This window comes from Arvicanthis niloticus, chromosome 4, assembly GCF_011762505.2.
Source record: "Arvicanthis niloticus isolate mArvNil1 chromosome 4, mArvNil1.pat.X, whole genome shotgun sequence".
Lineage (NCBI taxonomy): Eukaryota > Metazoa > Chordata > Mammalia > Rodentia > Muridae > Arvicanthis > Arvicanthis niloticus.
The window spans coordinates 129594424-129614291 of NC_047661.1; the positions used below are offsets into that span (position 1 = coordinate 129594424).

At 42.4% G+C, this 19868-nt stretch overlaps 1 protein-coding gene across 1 annotated transcript in view; it reads right to left on the reverse strand.

Annotated features, from left to right (window-relative positions):
• Positions 1-19868, reverse strand: part of Acadm (acyl-CoA dehydrogenase medium chain) — a 30709-nt gene that overhangs the window by 1678 nt on the left and 9163 nt on the right. Inside the window, exons 7-12 of the mRNA XM_034500676.2 lie at positions 19602-19682; positions 13357-13487; positions 9853-9961; positions 6804-6944; positions 6018-6113; positions 1068-1316 (exon numbers count right to left, since the gene is read on the reverse strand). Coding sequence (XP_034356567.1) covers positions 1068-1316; positions 6018-6113; positions 6804-6944; positions 9853-9961; positions 13357-13487; positions 19602-19682 — 807 coding nt within the window. The remainder of the gene's footprint in view (positions 1-1067; positions 1317-6017; positions 6114-6803; positions 6945-9852; positions 9962-13356; positions 13488-19601; positions 19683-19868) is intronic.

Sequence of the window (19868 nt, forward strand, 5' to 3'; positions counted from 1 at the left end):
TTGACAAGAACAGTTACAAGCTTTAGGAGAGCCAAAAGAGCCCTAGAAAGGCTGGTGACTTGGCTAGGACACAAACCGCAGTGTTCAGCTTCCTGTGCTTAAATCGACTGGCCTGTAGAGGCAGAGAACTGTGGAGACAAAATTCTGAATGGCTTATTTTTATTTTATGTATGCAAATGTTTTGCTATAACTAACTCACAATGGAGAACATGCATATTTCTATCTTTTTAATGATTTTACCCTTTTTCTAATTGCCAACTTAATTTCAGAGTCAAGGACACATGGCTTTTGACTGTAAACACAGTTTCCATTAATTAAGAGAAGTTGGGCTGGAGAGACGGCTCAGTGGTTAAGGGCACTGACTGCTCTTCCAGAGGTTCTGAGTTCAATTCCCAGCAACCACATGGTGGCTCACAACCATTTGTAACGTGATCTGAAGCCCTCTTCTGACATGCAAGTGTACATGGAGATACAGTACTCATAGATATAAAAATAAATGAATCTTTGAAAAAAAAGAGAAAGAGAGATGTCACACAACATCCAAGACAAGGCAAGCATATATAATTTTCAGAGGCAAAACATATAGCTTTTAATTGGTTCAAAACATTTGAAGACTCAAAGGCAGCATTGGATAAGTGATACATGTCTGTGCTGTTTCTAGACCATGTCTGGTCTATCTCTTTCCCTCTTAGCAGCTACACTTAATCAAAACAACAACAAAAAAAAAAAAAAACAAAAAAAACCAAACCAAAACAAAACAAAAAAAAAACCAAACTCAACATTCTTTTTATGTGTTGATTAGTTACAAAACCTGACTCACGCCAGTCTATAACTATCACTTATTTTATCGAATTGTTGTTACATTCATATGGAACTAACAAGTTAATCTCTTCTACTACCATGTGGCTTTTGGGCTCCAACTCAGGTTGTCAGGGTGGTACGTAGCAACTGCCTCTGCTCTCTGAGCCAGCTGTTTTGCTGGTCCAAATGTCATTACCAGTTGTTTGACACCTACCATTGTCATTTATGAATATCCTGTGCCCTCAGAACAAAGTGTTAGAGCTCACCTGATAGATCTTGGCGTCCCTCATCAGCTTTTCCACGGGGTATTCTGTGTTGAATCCATAGCCTCCGAAAATCTGCACAGCATCAGTAGCTAACTGATTGGCAATGTCTCCAGCGTAGGCCTTTGCAATAGAGGCATAGTATGTGTTCCTGCGGCCAGAGTCAACCTCCCAAGCTGCTCTCTGGTAACTGAGTCTAGCGAGTTCAACTTTCATCGCCATTTCTGCGAGCAGAAATGAAACTCCTTGGTGCTAGAATTAAGAGGGAAACAGTTAAAAGGTATCTCAAAAAATTGTAATTTTTTTTTTCTTAAAACTTTTTTACACTTTAGTTTGCACTAATTGTGGACTTGCAGAAAAGTTACAGCCAGCTTCCCCTAACAGTAAGATGAGGGCAATCACCATAGGCATGCAGAGCTACACAGACCCTAGCTGGATTGGCTGAGTTCCCCACCAATTATCCTGTTCTCTGTTTCAGGATCACAAACTGATTCAAACTATTTCTTTCTCTTTTTCTCTTTTGGATTTTTGAGGCAGGCCTTTTCTGTGTAGCCTTGGCTGTTGTGGAATCACTTTGTGCACCAGGGTGGCCTCAAACTCAAGAGATTTGACAGCCTCTGCCCAAGTACTGGGATTAAAGGCATGCACTAAAGAGATTTGCATTATCTATTTCTTTGCTTGTTTGTTTTTCAAGACAGGATTTCTGTGTATAGCTTTGGTTGACCTGGAACTCATTCTGTAAACCAGGCTGGCCTTGAACTCAGAGATCTGCCTACCTTTGCCTCCAGAGTGCTGGGATTAAAGGCGTGCACAACTACCACCTGGCCTCTTTTCTATTTTTTAAGACATGGTCTTGCTTTATAGCTGAAACTGATTATGAACTCCAGGCCCACCTGTGCTTTACTTCAGAGAACCTTCCAGACTATTCAATTCCTGTCTTAGGTTCTAACTTTTGTCCTTTTGAAGATTTTTTTTTTTGTATATTGCTTCTTAGTTTGGGTTTATCTAATATTTTCTCATAATTAGAATGAGGTTTTGAGAACAGATGCACAAAAATCTAGCAGGTGTTCTTGTCCTTCTAGTGTCTGCAGTGATTTAGACAGGGAATGAATGGATGGTTGGATGGATGGATGGATGAATGGATGACTGAATCAAGAGAGCAGCCCCGGTTGATCCTGCTGTGCTGGCCCAGGCAGGCATCACTGTGATCCTCAGCCTCCAGAGGATCTGGAGCTTCCGGCATGCTCTATGGAGCTTTGCCCCGCTGGGGCCTTTAACCAAAGGTTTTACCTATATAAAAAATACCACAGAAACATGTCAGAAAAGACATGATGTTTCCTGTCCTTGCCATATCAAATGGGAGATAAAAACCAACATATCCTGTAAGAGATGGCCAGAGCTGTATCATGCCTGCTACCATCAACATGGATTGCAGGGTAGAAGGACGTTTACCATACAGTGGTGTTACATGATGATCACCATACACTGTTACATGAAGTTTCCAAACAGTATGATGACCACTCTAGGTCAAGGAAATAATAAAGTAAAATATTTGCTATGATCCTGAGTGATAGAATTATGGATATTTTAGTATTTTGCTTGATATCAATATAATAAGACATTTTATTATAAAATAAGATATGTGCCTTAAAATAACAGATTAAAAAGAGTCTAGTAGGTATTTGGGAACATTAAGATCACTGGAAACTGGGTTTGTGACGTGGATAACAAGAAATTGGTATTTCAAGTTTTAGAGGTTATAAAAAGCACACGTTCTGCAATGGAATAGAGACTAACATGAACCAAACTCATATCATAAAACCAGACACCCAGCTGTTGGTCACAGACTCAGCTAGTTTCAGGCCTTAAGCCTGACCATGCTGCCTATGAGTGAGCATAGCAAGAGGCTAGAGGCAGGCAGGTGACCAGGCTGTGCAGGAGGCCTAGCTCCTGCATACAGTGACACACTCTCCATTTCTTCATGTCTTCTAGTTTTGTTTGTGCATGTGTATGGCACACACACATACACACACACACACACACACACACACACACACACACACACACACAAGGCCATACTCCTGAAGAGACCCTCAGAGCTCCTGGAACTGGATTTACTGACATTGTGAGGCACTTGATAAGGCTGGGGAGACCAGAACTGTGCTCCTCTGTAGGAGCAACCAGTACTCTCACTTCCTGAGGGACCTACCAGCCCCTGCCCTCCCTGTTTCTGTCCATCTGAACTGTACCCATTCCTCTAAGCCAAGAATTCTTTCAAGGATTTTGTTTGAAGTGAAGTCATGCTAAGTACCCCAGGCCTTGAAGTCAGCAATCTTCCTGCTTCGGCCTTTTGAATACTGGGATTATATATACAGCTTGCTGCTTATTTATTTATTTTGGGTTTTTAAAAGGATTTTGTTATATAGCCCAAGCTGTCTATAAAACTCTTCCTGTCTCAGCCTGTTGAGTGCCGTGACTTCAGACTGGGACTAATTTCAAAGATTTATTTATTTTATGTGTTGTTATTTTACTTCTATGTATTCAAGTGCACCATGTGCATACAGTGCCTTCAAAGACCAGAAAGGTCACAGAGCTGTTGGAACTGGAGTCACAAATGATTGTGAGCAGCTATGTGGGTGGTGGCAACATCCCAGGGCCTCTGTAAGAGCATCACATGCCCTTAACCACCGAGCCACTTCTCTAGCTCAATTATTTTTTCTATACAAGGTCTCTTTATGTAGCCCTGGTTGTCCTAGAACTCGCTATGTAGACCAGGCTAGCCTCAACCTAGGCTCAACCTGGGCTCACCTGCCTTGGCTTCCTGATTAAAGGCATGGACCACTATGTCTGGCTAGAGTTTAATTTTTTAAATAGAATACCCACTAACTAAACATTCCAAAAATAAAGGGATACCCAGTAAACATTTCCCCTCCTCATTTAGTCATCCCTACTACAGCCCACCCACCTAGCCCCCTCCCAGGAGGTAAACAATGATATCAGTATGTGTTTTTTATCTTTCCAGAGGCAATTTACACACTGGAATGCAAATGTCTTCCATGTTTTTACACATGTGCTGGCCTACCAGGCAGATGGTTTTTCATTTTGCTTTTCTTCTTAGTAAAAGCAAAATGAAAAACCTGATAAAAACCTGATACATTCTGCTGTATCAGTGTGTGAAGAATTTTCTTAGTTTTTGCAGTTGCTCAGACTCCATCTCTCTTCTACAAATCATTGATATTTTGGTTATTTCTGCACAATGCTGAAATGAAGGGTAGGTGTGACCCAGATCATAGCTTAGTGCTATCTTTTTTTTTAAGACTTAATTTATGTGTAGGGATATTCTGCCTGCATTCACAGATACAGGCATCACACGCATGCCTGGTGTGATGGTCCTCGGAACTGGAGTTACAGACAGTTGTGAGCTGCCATGTGGGTTCTGGGAAGAAACTGAACCCCAGTCCTCTAGAGGAGCAGCCAGTGCTCTAAACCACTGAGCCGTAGGCACATTTATTGATTGCTGAGTGTGAGTCGTAAGAGTTGCTCTGTGACATGTTCAACATGCAGTAGGCTCTCTCTTTGATTTTGGTAACTGCACCTTAGAGGTTTCATTTTGGGACTTAAATCTTACGTTGCTCTGTATTCTTCGTAAGTATTTGTTCTATGATGAATAACTTATCTCCAAAGAACATGTTCCCGAGAGTAGAAACTGCCGAGGCTCTTTTCCATATAAAGGACAGGATCTGTAAATAAGTGACTATCAACTCTCTCTCACGTGGAACAGCTTCGGTGAGAGAGTAAGGGCCGCCATCAACACACCGTGTATGAGGTAGTGCTGGGAGGTAAGTGCCTGCCGGAGGCGTCATGCGATAGAACGAATGGAGGGAGATGCTTTGTTGACATCAATGAGAAAGTTAGAGGAATTTGAAAGAAATAAAGGAGCATATTTGGGGAAAGAATAAAGCTAGAGAGGACAATGAAACATAGACAAAAGACTACTGTATAGGCACGGAGCTCTGTGTAGGAGTCACGGCTAGAGAGATAACGGACAGAAAGCTTAGAGCTATGGCAGCAGAAGAAACCAGACAGGGAGTCATCCTTCACCATTCCCACCTTACTGAAGAGGAAACCGAGGCAGAGAGAACTGAAGAAGTCGTTAGCAACCAACAGAGATAATCATGAAGCCAGGCTGGATGGGGCCCGTGTTAGGATGGCGCACACATTATTCCATTATTCCAGAGGCAGGGATGGGTGGCTCTCAATAAGTGGCAGGCTAGCCTGGCCTACCAAAACCATGTTTACTGAGAACACACATTAAAATCTATAGCGGAGTATCAGTTGTACAGAAGGCATGCAATAAATGTAGTCTTTTTCTCAACAACTTACCGAGTGAACAACTGTGGGAGACACAGCCAAAAAAGAATCTGCTCTCACAGATGATAGTGATGAAAGAATAGACTTTCTTCCCAACAAAACAGAGAAGACTATTTTGTTCTTTAGAGGTGATTTCTAAATATTTAGATGCACTGAGTGTCTTCAAATGTCAACAAAACAAGCACAGTGCTAAGATCACCTCAAGGGCTGGGTAGGTGGCTTTCAGGAAAATGCTTGCCACACAAGCGTGAGGACTGGAGTTCATATCCCTGGAACCCATGTGAGAAAGCTGGATGCAGAGGCTTGTGCCGGGAATCCCAGCACCAGAGAGGCAGGGACAGGCGGAGTCCTTGAGCTCATCGAACCTAACTGCAAGCCCCAGGCCAGTGAGAGAGGTTGTGTCAACAAAACAAAACAAAAAAGCTAAAAACAGCAGGACACCAGGGTGGTCCTCTGGTCTCCATGCAGATGTGGAACATGTGCACTCACCTATGAACATGCGCACGCGCACACACACCACACACGCTCACTCACTCCAGAGAGAGAGAGAGAGAGAGAGAGAGAGAGAGAGAGAGCTATTACCTCCACTAGCAGCTTTCCAAACGTTTTCCTATCCAGGGCATACTTTGTAGCTTCGTCCAGAGCTCTCTGGGCCAGCCCGACAGCGCCAGCTGCGACCTAGAAGATGAGCATTGTATGAATCACACAGCTTACGGCTTGATTCTCAGTGAAGGACTACACAGACAGGAAGTGGTGTCACTGGGGCAGAGAGTACTTGGGTTTATTTTTGAATTACAGGGCTGGGAATGTGACTCAGTGGCAGAGGGCATTGCTTCGCTTTCAATAGAGCCTGAGTTTATCCCCATTGCCACGCAATCAACCATCAATCAACCATCAATCAATCAGCCAACTGTGAGGCTGAGGCTCACAGCCTAGTGGTCATTGCTGCTTAATCAGGGAGCCTGCCATGGATTCCTGCTAAGTGAGCAGCAGAACACACAGTGATCCATGATCAATAGGAAGGATCAACGCAGGGGTGAACTTCCTGGGAATCTAGCAAAGAATATCCTAGCATCTGCTAAATTAGTGTCTATGCTGAGCAGCGAAAGGAGATGAACTACACACAGGAAAAGCAACAATCTCCACTCCACCATTACTAGAAAAAAGCAGACACTAAAAAAAAATAAAAAGACATCACACACAGAATGTTAAAACAAACCTACTCATTGAAAACTACAAACAAAAGGCCCCATGAAGATGGCGGCTTACGGTAGGTCTGGTTCTATCAATGAAAGGCCCCATGAAGATGGCCGGCTTACGGTAGGTCTGGTTCTATCAATCAAAGGCCCCATGAAGATGGCGGCTTACGGTAGGTCTGGTTCTATCAAAGGCCCCCATTGCGATCTTGAAACCTGCTCCTTCACCAATCAGCACATTTTCCTTAGGCACTCTGACATCTTCGAAGGCAATTCCTCTGGTGTCGGAGCATCGCTGGCCCATGTTTAATTCCTAGGGAGAAGGTGACATAAGAAACACTCAGGAGTTACAGCACTGCTGGTGCCAATCATTCCTCTGTGCCGTTTGCATTCCCTAAAGCACGGCCAGCAGCTCCTGCTCCATGGGCTGACCTTCCGCAGAATCCTAACGCTCCCGACTCTGCCCATCTTCCATAGCTTCTCTGGGATTACAACGGCAGCGCTGAGCTGTACAAGAGAATTCCAAGGCCGCCAAGCCTCACAGGTTCCTAACCTGGATCTTTCTAGAAATGTGTGCCAGCCCTGATCAAAAACAGTATCTCACGAACGGAAAACAGCACTAACCTAAAGTTCTCATAACTACACTTTGTTGGTGTCTGAAAGCTTTGTTGGTCTCTCTGTCTGTCTGACAAATCATGTTGCAAACAATCTTAAGAGCCTTAGTCAGTCTTTCAGCAGAATAATCTACTGAGCAAAATATGGATTTCGCTCTCCCAGTTTTTGGGGGCACTTATTTACTTTTTGTGAGGTAGGGAGCACGAGCCTGGCACAGAACATGTGTGGGCATCAAGGGTTATCTTGTGGGAGTTGTTTCTGTCCTCCCACCTTTTTGTGAGGTAGGGAGCACGAGCCTGGCACAGAACATGTGTGGACATCAAGGGTTATCTTGTGGGAGTTGTTTCTGTCCTCCCACCTTGTGGGGTCTGGAATAGAACTCAGGTCACCAGGACTGACAGGAAGTGCCTTTACTCGCTAAGCTACCTTGCTGGTCTTCCCCCAAGTCAGTCTCTTTATGTCATCACCCTAGGAGAAGTATGCTCTAGGGTGTTCACCGGATCCTGGAAACCGCAGAATAACAGGTCTTTTACATGCAATGCTTTTATATATATATAATTATAATAAAACCTGGCTCATAGATTAGCAACAGTAACAGGTCAGAGACAGAATGACGTAAGGTATGGTGGCATTTGCCTTTAATCCCTGTGCTCAGGAGGCACAGGCAGGCGGATCTCTGGGAGTTCAAGATCAGCCTGGTCTACATAGTGATTCCAGGACAGCCAGTGCTACATAATGAGACTCTGTCTCAAGTAAGCTAAAAACATAGAAACTGAAAAGCTTCTTAGACTCATCTCAAAGCACACAATTTCTAGGACACAAAACATTTTGATAACATGAATCTCACAGATTTGCAAATGGCCATTTGTTTAGAAGAATATTTTTTTAGGAGGCTAAGTAGCTAATAATAAAAGTACCTGCACTCACTCACTAGAAAGTAAGTCCCCAGGGGTAGATGTAGATTTTTATCAGTACCTAGTGTCCAGTGTGCATTCAGTAATCAATACTGATTCAGTTAGGGTTTTTCTACGTGAGAATGAGATTAGAAACATTGAGACTTCAGTTGCTACACCAGTTTGCTACTGCCTTGGGTTTCCTTCCAGTTAGCAGACAGTCAGGCTTGGCCTGAGTCTGTCAGAAACCATCTCTATGGAGGAGAACATGAACCGCCTCATACACATGCAAAGGCCAATCTCTGGGGAGAAGTGTGACTACCCACAGTACTCATGTTCTGTATATACCTAGGCTTAGCAGTCTATTTCTAAAGTGCAGTCAGCCTTCAATATCTTCTCTTTAAATATAGCACAATATGGTCAGAAATGTCGCAGGCCAAACATCCTGTAACTCTATTAGGAAAGGACACAAGATCACTGATCTCAGGCCGGTCTCTATCTTAGTGGCTGTCAGTAAACCAATTATTTGAGCCTTGGTTTCCACAGTCAGCATGCAGAGTCCAGCCTTTACACTTTGACGACCTAAAAGAGAAGTCTTGTCCTTGTCCCCTTTTTTGGAATATAGCCGCAGAACTCGGTCCATGCTGGCCTAGAATTTGTGATCCTCCTGCCTCAGCCTCCGCAGTACTGGGACTGAAGGTATGTATTACCAGGCCTGGCAGAAGTTATATACATTTTACACAGTCAAGCAACACATTTCTAAAGAGATCTAGACACAACAGAAGATCCTATAAACACTGAAGGTTGCCTTAGAAACCTGTTATATATTTTGTATCAATTAAAATTTGTTTTTCCAGTTCAGTCTAAGGAGACCAACTCCAACATCTGACCAGCGAATTCAAACCTTCCCACATGGGGGAGGAAGACAATTTGCTCAAGTAATCTTCAGATCTGCTTTGGTTCCCACAGCTCCTCTTATGCCATAGATGCAGACCCTTCATCCTTCAGAGTTCTCTAACAACTCCACTTTGCAAAAGCACTTCAGTTGGTGTTATAATCCCAAGCCTGCCTTGGGAGTCTCACCAGGACTATTTCTGCCCTTTGTCGTGAGTCACCTTTGAAACTTCCTGCATGCACTGAGACTGGGTGTTCCAATATGCCACTGTCTTATTTAACACACTCTCCAGCCCCACCTCCAGCTGACACTGATTGACATCCTAACATGCCTCACCCCCAACTGACATTGATTGACATCCTTACATGCCCCACCCCCAGCTGGCACTAATTGACATCCTCAGATGCTTTCAAGGTACAGATAGATGCCTCCCTTTGCTATGGGATTGTGAGTTATCCACCCACGTCACATGGCTCTTCCTCTTCTAAGAGAAGCTTGTGCAGATCTCTGGGAAGGAGGCAGGAGTCCTCTCAGAGTTCTACACTCTCCCGTGGGGCAGCAGCCAAGGCATCCTGGCTATGTCCACGTCTGCAGCTGTCATGAAGGTGCTCTGCACAAAGGGCCCATCTTTCAAAACGACTTGAAAGATTTTTTTTTCAGTGACATGCAAACTATGTCCCTGATATCATCAAGACACAACTAGATTTTTGTTCCAACTTAAAAGTATTTTCATGAAAGGAAACAAATCCAAACCTTGACATTTACAGTTGAAACTGTATGGACGGACGGAGGTAACTGTTAAGAAACGTGCTGTTTACCTTTTTCCCAATATGAATTCCTGGGGTGTCGGCTTCCACGATGAATCCAGTAAAGGCTTTACTAGCAGGCACTTTAGGATCTGGGTTAGAGCGCGCCAGTAAGAAATACCTAATGCACACAAACACACAATGGTGGAAACAGGGACAACGAACAATACACGCTAACTACTATCTCAGCTACCACCCCCACCCCGGTATTACCATCCCCTCCTAACACAAGAGGAGATGAAGAATCAGATGGTTTCAAAACTCGCACAAATGCCAGTTTTCCTGTGTGGCCTGACTAACTCAACCATCTCTTTCTCAACTAATGTGGTATTTGAGTTTCGGGTGGGGGAGTATGAGTTACTAGTAAAAGTTCCTTCTGCAAAGACTATGAAAGTAAAGTGTGCGTGTGTGGGAACCGGAATGTTCCTCTCTGGGCCGGTCTTATGTCTCATAGGACCAGCAATCTGCAAGATGAACACGGACAAGACCCCCACTGCTGTAAGGGCTGGCCCCTATGCACAGCCAGCACACCTGAATTATTAGGGATATTTACCGTTTTCCCACAGAAAGACATTTCCCAAGAAGATTTAGAAGAAATGAAGCATAAGGGAGGAAAAAGAAGAAAAAAAGGAAAAAAGTTCTCTTTTTGAACCCCCATATCCAGAACAGTTTTCCATATATCCCAATACAGATTTTTTTTTTTTGAGAATCTTTACAAAAAGGTGAAAAGCCATACGGCTTAAAGGTAGGGTGAGCCTTAGTGTCAGTTTAGCATCAAGAGAGAGATCAACCGAGTGTGTTATCCTTCCTTAAGCAATGAATTTATGTTAAGGCTTAAAAAGAAAAACCAATAGTTATAATTTATCAGTTTATCATTGACTATACTTTTATTTGGTAATAGGAAAACCAGAAAATTATTTTCTAATTTCATGAGTCACTGAGCTTGTCTTTTCTGGGAAGAATTATAGGCAGTTCTCAAAACCGTGATATTTACTTGCATTTTTATATTTCTCTTAGCTTGTTCAATTTTCATGGCTTCTCTTTTTCCTCATTGCTTGCTGATATGAGTATACTAAGTGATCATGCTGTCCCTGTTCCCAGCCTTTACGCCTGCGCATGGTGAGCAATCGATTTGTGAGCCTCACAGTCCACCAAGGTGGGCTGCTTTTCCACACTGCACGTCACGCTAATATGCTGTGCTGGCTCACCCCTGTGATCCTAGCATTTGGGAGGCTAAGGCAGAAGGATCACCATGAGTTTGAGGCCAACCTATGCTCCACAGTGATTTTTAGACCAGCCTGAGCTACAGAGTGAAACTGTGTCCAAAACCAAACAAACAAACAAAGAGACTTTAAAAAAATGACTACCCTAATCGATGGCAGTTTGAGTGAGAATGGCCCCATAGGCTTATATATCTGACTGCTTAGTCACCAGGGTGTAGAACTATTGGAGAATTATTAGAAGGTATGGCCTAATTGGTGGCTTGGCCTTGCTGGAGAGAGTGTGTCACTGGGAATGGGCTTTGAGGTTTCAGAGGCCCACACCAGGTTAAGTCAGTCAGTCAGTCAGTCAGTCAGTCAGTCAGCCAGCCAGCCAGTCAGTCAGTCAGCCAGTCAGTCTGTCTGTCTCTGCCTGCTGCCTAAGAATCAAGAAGGGAAGCACTCAACGACTGCTCCATTCTTGTCTGCGTCCCATCATGATGGTCATAGATTCACTCTCTAAAACTATAAGCAAGCCTCCAATTAGATGCTTTCCTTCCCAAGACTTGCCTTGGTCATGGCGTCTCCTCACAGACAAGGAGCAGTAACTACGACATCCCACAAATCACTCCTAAGAAGTCTCTGTCATGTACTTACACTAATGAATAAAAACACAATTTTCCAAGACAACCCATATGGGCTCTATTATCGGAAAGACTGTGCTTAGAATGAGCTGGGGCTTATGGTTTTCTAACTTTCATTCATTAATTCTAAACTGCCTTCCTGAAGTAACCATGCAAGTCTGTTCTATTTGATCTTAGTCAAAAGGTCAAGTGGTCTGTCTGTCTGTCTGTCTGATCTATCACCTATCTGTCCATCAGCGCATCTAACCACCTGTTATCTATCAGTCTGTCTATGTGTCTGTCTGTCAATCCATCATTTATCTATCTTTGAGTCTCTCAGCATAGCCTAGACTGGCAATTAAGTTTAGCTATCCCTAGCTGTTTCCCAAGCTCTGGGGATGAAGGCATGTGCCACCACACCCAGCTCTACTCTGCTTTTCATGAAATATTATTTCAGAAGTTCTAAGCTTATTCAAAATTGACGCAGACAAAATGTATCTAAGCATGTTTCAGAGACTTGCCCGCTAACAGATCAGTAGCAGCACCTGGGCTGTCCTTGCCTTGACTGTGCTCACTCCTGGACAGTCCTGTCCTCGTGGTCTCTCAGCCTGAAATCATCTCTGAGGTGCATCTCCACCCCACATCCCTTCCCACCAAACTTATAGTTGTTTATTAAACTTTCTTTTTAAACAAATGCTCAAGTAGTTTTCTTTTTTTTTTTTTTTTGGTTTTTCGAGACAGGGTTTCTCTGTTTAGTCCTGGCTGTCCTGGAACTCACTCTGTAGACTAGGCTGGCCTCGAACTCAGAAATCCACCTGCCTCTGCCTCCCAAGTGCTGGGATTAAAGGCGTGCGCCACCACCGCCCGGCTCAAGTAGTTTTCTTAAAAGTCTGTATTTTCGATGTTTAATGGAATATTATACCATTGTTTAGACCTGTACATTTGGAAGTTTTAGATTTTGCTAACATCAAACATTCAAATACTGCCCTCTTTTGGTATAGGCTGATGTTTTTGTCTTATTTATTTATTTATTTATTTATTTATTTATTTATTTGATGGTCTCGTGTAGCCCAGGCTGGCTTGAACTTGCTATGTAGCTGAACTTAACCTTGAACTTCCTGATCCTTCACCTTTGCTCCAAGTTCTACGACCAGAGGTGTACACAACCATAAATGGTTTGCTTTTTAAAAATTTTTATATGATGCTGGGGGTCAAACCCAGAGCTCTGTGTATGCCCTGCAAGCACTGTAACCACTGAGCTACATGCCCAGTCTCATGATTCAATATGAATGCCTCTACAGGGGATGGGCATCATAGCACAGTGCTTCCCTGGTACACACAGAGCTCTAGGTTCAATCCCCAGAACCACAAGCCTGCTGAGACTCGGAACAACATCCCACTGAAGCTTTCTGCTTTCCCTCAAGTGCTGGTGTAGCAGACTGTTCACTGGGTCTGAGCCTACCTGACAGAGTCAGTGAGATTTGCTATTTTTACTCCACTTTACACTTTAGACTTCTTAAATTAATCTGGAGAAAATAGCTCAAGGGCTTAAAATAGTTCATGAGTCATGGAGTTATTTACAGTCTCCAATGGACCTCCCAGTTTTAAAACTACAGCTTGCTATAACTAAGAAGGCTTAATAATAAAAGAAGAAAAAGAGACACGGCAGAAGGCACAGTAATGAAGAGGCGTACCAGTTGGCCTTTCCCCCGTTGGTTATCCACATCTTCTGGCCGTTGATGACATATTCGTCACCCTTCTTCTCAGCTTTGGTCTTAATGCCTGCCACATCAGAGCCTGCGGAGGGCTCTGTCACACAGTAGGCCTTGGATATACAGACACAAGAAAAAATTAAATGTTAATTATTAAATTGTGAATATCTGGCATAGTATTATTTTGCTTGTTTGTTTTGAGGTCCTAGGATAGAACCCAGGTTCTCAAGTATGATAAGCAAGTGCTCTACCAGTGACCTATACTCTGGCCCCTGTATTTTATCTTTGAAGGCAGTATGATAAATATCTAGAATTACAATATTACTAGAAAACCAAATAAATCACTCAAACATTTACTATTTTAAAATATTTTAATGTAATTTAAAACTAGACATCTTTGGGTATAGTAGTCTGGGCTGGCATTTGTGTTCTCTTAGGGTCTGTATGATATCAGTCCAGGATCTTCTGGCTTTTATAGTCTCTGATGACAAGTCTGGTGTAATTCTTGTATGTCTGCCTTTATAAGTTACTTAACCTTTTTCCCTTACTGCTTTTAATATTCTTTCTTTGGTTTGTGCATTTGGTGTTTAATTATTGTTATGGGAGAAATTTATTTTCTGGTCCTGTCTATTTGGAGTTCTGTAGGCTTCTTGTATGTTCATGGGCATCTTTTTCTTTAGGTTAGAGAAGTCTTCTCCTATAGTTTTGTTGAAGATATATACTGGCCCTTTAAGTTGGAAATCTTCACTCTCATCTATACCTATTATCCTTAGTTTTGGTTTTCTCATTGTGTCCTGGATTTCCTGGATGTTCTGGGTTAGGAGCTTTTTGCATTTTCTTTGACAGTGGTGTCAATGTTTTCCATGGTATCTTCTGCACATGGTATCTTGTTTCTTCTATCTCTTGTATTCTGTTGGTGATGCTTGTGTCTATGACTCCTGATCTCTTTCCTAGGTTTTCTATCTCCAGGGTAGTCTCCCTTTGTGATTTCTTTATTGTTTCTACTTCCATTTTTAGATCCTGGATAGTTTTGTTTAATTCCTTCACCTGTTTGGTTGTATTTTCTTGCAATTCTTTAATAGATTTTTGTGTTTCTTCTTTAAGGGCTTCTACCTGTTTACCTGTGTTCTCTTGTATTTCTTTAATGAAGTTATTTATGTCCTTTTTAAAGTCCTCTATCATCATCATGAGAAGTGATTTTAAATCTGAATCTTGCTTTTCCAGTGTGATGGGGTGTCCAGGACTTGCTATGGTGGGAGAACTGGGTTCTGATGATGCCATGTAACCTTGGTTTCTGTTGCTTATGTTCTTGTGCTTGCCTTTCGACATCTGGTTATCTCTAGTGATACTTGCATTCACTGTCTCTGACTGGAGCCTGTCTCTCCTGTTACCTTGTTGATGTCAAAACTCCTTACAGTCCAGCTGTCTCTGTGATCCTGACCTAGTGGGTGGAAATACTCCTGGGATTCAGGCTGCCTCTGAGATTCTGAAATCCTATGTTCCTGGACGTGTTAGAGCTCCTGGGAGCCCAGCTTCCTCAACTGCTCTGAGTGCAGCAGATTTTCCCTTTCATTCTATCAGATCACCATGAATTAAGGCTGGTCTTCGAAGGCAGTGGTGGGGCATGCCTTTAATCCCAGCACTTGGGAGGCAGAGGCAGGCAGATTTCTGAGTTTGAGGCCAGCCTGGTCTACAGAGTGAGTTCCAGGACAGCCAGGACTACACAGAGGAAGCCTGTCTCGAAAAACCAAAACCAAACCAAACCAAACCAAACCAACCAAACAAACAAACAAAAAGGCTGGCCTTCAATAACCAAAACAATGAAAAGCCCACATACACATGGAAACTGAGCAACACTCTATTAAATGATAACTTAGTCAAGGAAGAAATAAAGAAAGAAATTAAAGACTTTTTAGAATTTAATGAAAATGAAGGCTCATCATATAAAACTTATGAAACACAATGAAAGCAGTGATAAGAGGAAAACTCATAGCTCTAAGAACCTACAAAAAGAAACTGGAGAGAGCATACACTAGCAACTTGACAGGACACCTGAAAGCTCTAGAACAAAAAGAAGCAAATACATCCAAGAGTAGACTGCAGGAAATAATCAAACTCAGGGCTGAAATCAACCAAGTAGAAACAAAAAGAACTATACAAAGAAAGTATCAACAAAACCCGGAGCTGGTTCTTAATGCCAATTCTCTTCAGACTATTCCACAAAACAGAAACAGAAGGAAAACTACCCAATTCGTTCTCACAGTTACGCTAGTACCTAAACTACACAAAGACACAACAAAGAAAGAGAACTTCAGACTAATCTCCCTTATGCATATTGATCCAAAAATACTCAATAAAATTCTCGCAAACCGAATCCAACAACACATCAAAACAATCATCCATCATGATCAAGTAGGCCTTATCTCAGGAATGCAGGGATGGTTCAATATTTGGAAATCCATCAATGTAATCTACTCTATAAACAAACTCAAAGAAAAAAAACCACAGGATCATCTTACTAGATGTTGAGAAAGCATGTGACAAAATTCAACATCCCTTCACAGTCAAAGTCATGGAAAGATCAGGAATTCAAAGCCCATACCTAAACATAGTAAAAGCAATATACAGCAAGCCAGTAGCCAACATCAAACTAAATAAAGAGAAACTTGAAGCAAACCCACTAAAATCAGGGACTAGACAAAGCTGCCCATTCTCTCCCTACCTATTCAATATAGTCCTGGAAGTCCTAGCCAGAGCAGTTAGACAACAAAAGGAAGTCAAAGGGATACAAATAGCAAAGGAAGAAGTCAAAATATCAGTATTTGCAGATGATATGATAATATACTTAAGTGACCCCAAAACTTCCACCAGAGAACTCCTAAACCTGATAAACAACTTTATCAAAGTGGCTGGATATAAAATTAACTCAAACAAATCAGTAGCCTTCCTCTACTTAAAGCATAAACAGGCTGAGAAAGAAATTAGGTAAATGACACCCTTCACATAGTCACAAATAATTTAAAATACCGTGGAGTGAATCTAACCAAGCAAGTGAAAGATCTGTATGAAAAGAACTTCAAGTTTCTGAAGAAAGAAATAGAAGAAGATCTCAAAAGATGGAAAGATCTCCCATGCTCCTGGATTGGCAGGATTAATTTAGTAAAAATGGCCATCTTGCTGAAAGCAATCTACAGATTCAATTCAATCCCCATCAAAATTCCAACTCAATTCTTCATAGAGATAGAAAGAGCAGTTTGCAAATTCATTTGGAATAACAAATAATCCAGGATAGCAAAAACTGTTCTCAACAATAAAAGAACTCCTGGGGGAATCACCATCCCTGACCTCAAGCTATACTACAGAGCAATAGTGATAAAAAAACTGCATGATATTGGTACAGAGACAGGCAGGAAGATCAATGGAATAGAAAACCCAGAACTGAAGCCACACGCCTACGGTCACTTGATCTTTGACAAAGGAGCTAAAACCATGCAGTAGAAAAAGAACAGCATTTCCAAGAAATGGTGCTGGTTCAACTGGAGGTCAGCATGTAGAAGAATGCAAATCCATCCATTCTTATCTCTCCTTGTATAAAGCTCAAGTCCAAGTGGATAAAGGACCTTCACATAAAACCAGATACACTGAAACTAATAGAAGAGAAGGTGGGGAAGATCCTCGAATACCTAGGCACAGGGGAAAAGTTCCTGAACAGAACACCGATGGCTTATTCTCTAAGATCAAGAATTGACAAATGGGACCTCATCAAATTGCAAAGCTTCTGTAAAGCAAAGGACACTGTCAATAGGACAAAACGGTAACCAACAGACTGGGAAAAGATCATCACCAATCATAGGATTGATAGAGGGCCAATAACCAATATATACAAAGAACTCAAGAAATTAGACTCCAGAGAACCAAATAACCCTGTTAAAAATGGGGTACAGAGCTAAACAAAGAATTCTCAACTGAAGAAACTCAAATGGCCGAGAAGTACCTAAAGAAATGTTCAACATCCTTAGTCATCAAGGAAATTTAAATCAAAACAACCCTGAGATTCCACCTCACACCAGTCAGAATGTCTAAGATCAAAAACTCAGGTGACAGCAGATGCTGGTGAAAATGTGGACAAAGAGCAACACTCCTTCATTGTTGGTGGGATTGCAAGCTGGTACAACCACTCTGGAAATCAGTCTGGCAGTTCCTCATAAAAGTGGACATAGCATTACCTGAGGACCCAGCTATACCACTTCTGGGCATATACCCAGAAGATGCTCCAACACATAATAAGGACACATGCTCCACTATGTTCATAGCAGCCTTATTTATAATAGCCAGAAGCTGGAAAGAACCCAGATGTCCTTCAACAGAGGAATGGATACAGAAAATGTGATACATTTATACAATGGAGTATTACTCAGCAATTAAAAACAATGAATTCAAGAAATTCTTAGGCAAATGGATGGAACTAGAAAATATCATCCTGAGTGAGGTAACCCAATCACAAAAGAACACACATGGTATGTACTCACTGATAAGTGGATATTAGCCCCAAAGCTCGAAATACCTAAGATAAAACTCACAGACCACATGAAGCTCATGAAGAAGGAAGACCAAAGTGTGGGTGCTTTGGTCCATCTTAGGAGTAACAAAATACTCATGGGAGCAAATATGGAGACAGAGTGTGGGACAGAAACTGAAGGAGGGGTCGTCTGGAGACTGTTCCACCTGGGTATCCATCCCTTGTGCAGTCACCAAAGGCAGATGCTGATGTGGATGCCAGGAAGTGCATGCTGACAGGAGCCTGATATAGCTGTCTCCTTAGAGGCTCTGCCAGAGCCTGACATATACAGAGGCAGATGCTCACAGCTAACCATTGAATTGATTATGGGGTTCCCAATGGGTGAGTTAGAGACAAGACTGAAGGAGCTGAAGGAATTTGTGGCCCCATGGGAAAGCAACAATACCAACCAACCAGAGCTCCCAGGTTCTAAACCACTAGCCTGAAAGCACATAGGAAGGACCCATGGCTCCAGCTGTATATGTAGGGGAAGATGGCCTTGTTGGGCATAGTTCAAAGAGGAAGTCCTTGATCCCATGTAGGCTGGATGCCTCAGTGCGGAGGAATTCGAGGACGGAGAGGTGGGAGTAGGTGGTTGGGGGCACAGCCTCAAAAAAGCAGGAGGAGGGAGGATGTGATAGGGGGGTTTCTGGGTGGGTAGGGGGAATGGGGAAAGGGGATAACATCTGAAATGTAAATAAAATATCCAATCAAAAACAAAAACAAAAAACTAGCCATCGCATACCAATAAACTATAGGAAATATTAAAATATCAGAAATATTCAAACAAATTCATTAAATTGAATTTAATACATGTTGATTTACTTGAATGTTCATTGAATACCTACTTCGCAGTAGTCTATAAAACCAGACAGAAAAACCAGAGCTGAAAGACAGCCCACCTTGAGATTTTCACAAGGAACAGGGTAACCATATTAAGTGTGGGTGTTAAACACCAAGATTTGAGAAACCAGTTTCCATGAGATGATGCATAAGTCAAATCTCAAAAATGAAGGATATTCTGTAGCTGTGTATTATCTGCAGGAGTATTCTCTGCATGTGACGAGGTTGAAAGACAGGCTAGAGCTGGAGACAGCCTAGAATGCACGAGGGCCTGGTTCAGTCCCAGGCACCACATAACCGGGCATTCCATAAGCTGAGTTATGAGTGGTAGAGAGAGAGGAGTCCGAGTCACAGCACAGAGATGTGAGGACAGATCCTCCCAGGCTCCCAAATGCTGGCATTAAAGGTGCACATCACCGTGCCTAGCCAGAGATACATTTTAAATTATAAATGAAGCAGTTTCTCTCTGGGAGAGTTGAAGGATAGCCTGAGCTGCAAACAAACACCTATACCCAGATAACTGCTCACGTCTGGAGCTGCAGAATGAAGGTCCTGCTGTTCTGTTCAGCAGACATCACTTTCCCGAAGCCCACAGCAGGACAAGAGCAACGCCATTTTGGAATCCAGAAACAAGTGGATTCTCCCTTGTGGAAATGAGCAGGGGATTCCTAAGACACCCCCATGACAGTCCACGTGCCAACGTGTCTGTTGACTCTTGTCTTCAGGGCATGTGGTCCACTAAACACATACAGACTGAACAGCAGAGCCAGCAGCTCCTGGCTCATTCACAGGGAAACAGGAACGAAGCCCAGTAGAACATACTCACACACATCATCGGCTGCTCGGTCATCCTCCCCAAATACTTCTTTTTTTGTTGGTCATTTCCAGCAAGAATCACAGGCATTTGCTACGGAGGAAAATGAACATTAAAATGGCAAGATATTTAAATTAGTTATGTAGATTCAGAAACACAGTTCAACAAATAAGAAAGAACGACCTGCCTCCCATAAAGGAGTAAACTTAAAGAACTGGCATTTGGTCTGAACCTAACATGCAGGAAGACACAAATTAATATAAGCTTCTCCTGAAGTTA